General features: G+C 51.9%; 1 protein-coding gene across 1 annotated transcript; it reads left to right on the top strand.

The window, feature by feature from the left end:
- Positions 1-548: 548 nt before the first annotated feature.
- On the top strand, positions 549-1,268 carry LOC124123001 (gibberellin-regulated protein 14-like). The gene has a single exon (XM_046486237.2). The coding sequence runs from the start codon at positions 549-551 to the stop codon at positions 1,266-1,268; it is 720 nt and encodes a 239-aa protein (XP_046342193.2).
- Positions 1,269-1,799: the final 531 nt, after the last annotated feature.

The following is a 1,799-nucleotide window of genomic DNA, read 5'->3' as shown; positions in this document are numbered from 1 at the left end:
TGTGAATGATTGTATCAGCCAAAATGTCTTTAACTTCGGGAGACTTAAGAGCCTCAATAAGTTGACCCAACACGAGCCAAACACTTCTGATAGAGACTATGTTGAGAATCTAGAGTGAAAAGGGCTTCACTTTGAGCACTGTGTTTTCTTTAACTACCGCAATATGAGACAATAAAGTGGTATATAATTAAATATAATACTAGTCTTAGTATAGGATATAAAGAATGTTAGGAACGTTAGAAGTGCTAGGACAGTTTTTAACACGTGTCGTGTCAGCCCTATGACATTCGCGAATATCCACTTCCAGAAAACATCCTGTGTTGGTTTAACATGAATTAGTAAAGGTAAATTAGGGATGCCCAACACGTTAATTAATGAAAGAAGAGTAATCAAAACAGTGTCATTTCCTGCCCTGGACATCACACCCCTACACGCTAAGGTCGGTGAGAAACTTTCTCATAAAGTGAGAGTTACCCGCCCTTGGCCCTCGGCTTGGATACTCGCCCTGCGAGCACGTCCTCCTGAGCTCTCAAAACTACAATCCGACTATGAGAGACCTCTCAAAGTCACTACCGAGGGAGCTTGTCTCCATCCTGGAGCCCCTGCTGGCTTACCGGGTTGGGGACTACTCCCTCAGGACTTCCTATAAGTCCAAAACTTCCACGCTCTCCATCTCCTTTGACTTATGTCATAAGAAGAGGCCTCTGGTCAAAGCCCCGGCCAAGACCAAGCCCAAGGAGAAACCCACCCCGGCCCCTACCCCTGCTGCACTAAGCCCGGTACAGAGGAAAAGGCCGCCCAAGGTAAAGAAGACCCCTCCAGTCTCCATCATGGAGATTGAGGAAAGTCTTCCCACTACCCCTCCACCCCCAACAGCAGCACCGGAGCTCGCTCCCCTCGAATCCAGTGGGGAGGAGCCCTTTCGCTCGCCTGAGGGGACAGGACACGGGAGAAAGAAGAGGAAGAGGAGAAGCATATTCTCCCCAGACGCTTCACCCCTCCCAGCTCCTACAATCACCAAGTCCATAGAGTGTCAGACCGCCGACCCACCAGGCCCTGAACTCAATGACAGCCACACCCAGACCGCCACTCCACCAGTCCCTCCTCTCCGCGACAGCCACACCCAGACCAACCCGGTCAAGGTGCCAAAGGAGAAGCCAGAGGACGCGCGGCTCATGCTTACCCGGGAAGCGGCTAAAGTCATGGACCTCTTCAAGCACCTGCCTCCACCCGCCTCCGGGAAACCAACCAACAGGATCAAACTCTAGCAGCCGCCCCCAACCAGCCATGGTTATGGTCCAGACCATAGAGGGCGAACGCTTCGAACACGAGATCCACAGTTTCCAGGACCTCAAGGACTTCCTTGAAAATAGCGATGTTGTCTACTCCAACAACTTCGTCGCCGCCATGGCCGCCCGCCTCGTCGACGGACTCTTCCCAGGCATCTGCCTGGAAGAATGCAAGATCGCTTCCACTGTCCTCACCGGCGTTCTCAAGTAAACGCCTCTGGTCGCCACACAAGCTCGCCCGCCGACGCCGTGCCTTCCCACGCTTGACCCCCTCCCCTCCAACCCACGCCCAACTTTTTCCATATTATTGAGTACTTTTTAACCACCCACTCCCACCCAAAACTATACGTTTGTGGACATTTGCGGTCTGCCTAGATTTGCACGTTTCGTTTTATTATCCTGCATTCCATTTTTAGTTTTACCCGCTGGCCCGGCCCGGCTCGACTTTTCTTGGCCCGACTTTTAGGCAATCCCATTGCAGAACGGAAAGGACGGGATAAAATTTTGAGC

Source organism: Haliotis rufescens, unplaced genomic scaffold, assembly GCF_023055435.1.
Source record: "Haliotis rufescens isolate VD_foot unplaced genomic scaffold, xgHalRufe1.0.p SCAF_5, whole genome shotgun sequence".
Classification (NCBI taxonomy): Eukaryota; Metazoa; Mollusca; class Gastropoda; order Lepetellida; family Haliotidae; genus Haliotis; species Haliotis rufescens.
Note: the sequence above shows the minus strand (reverse complement) of the source record. Positions and strands in the feature narration are given on the sequence as shown.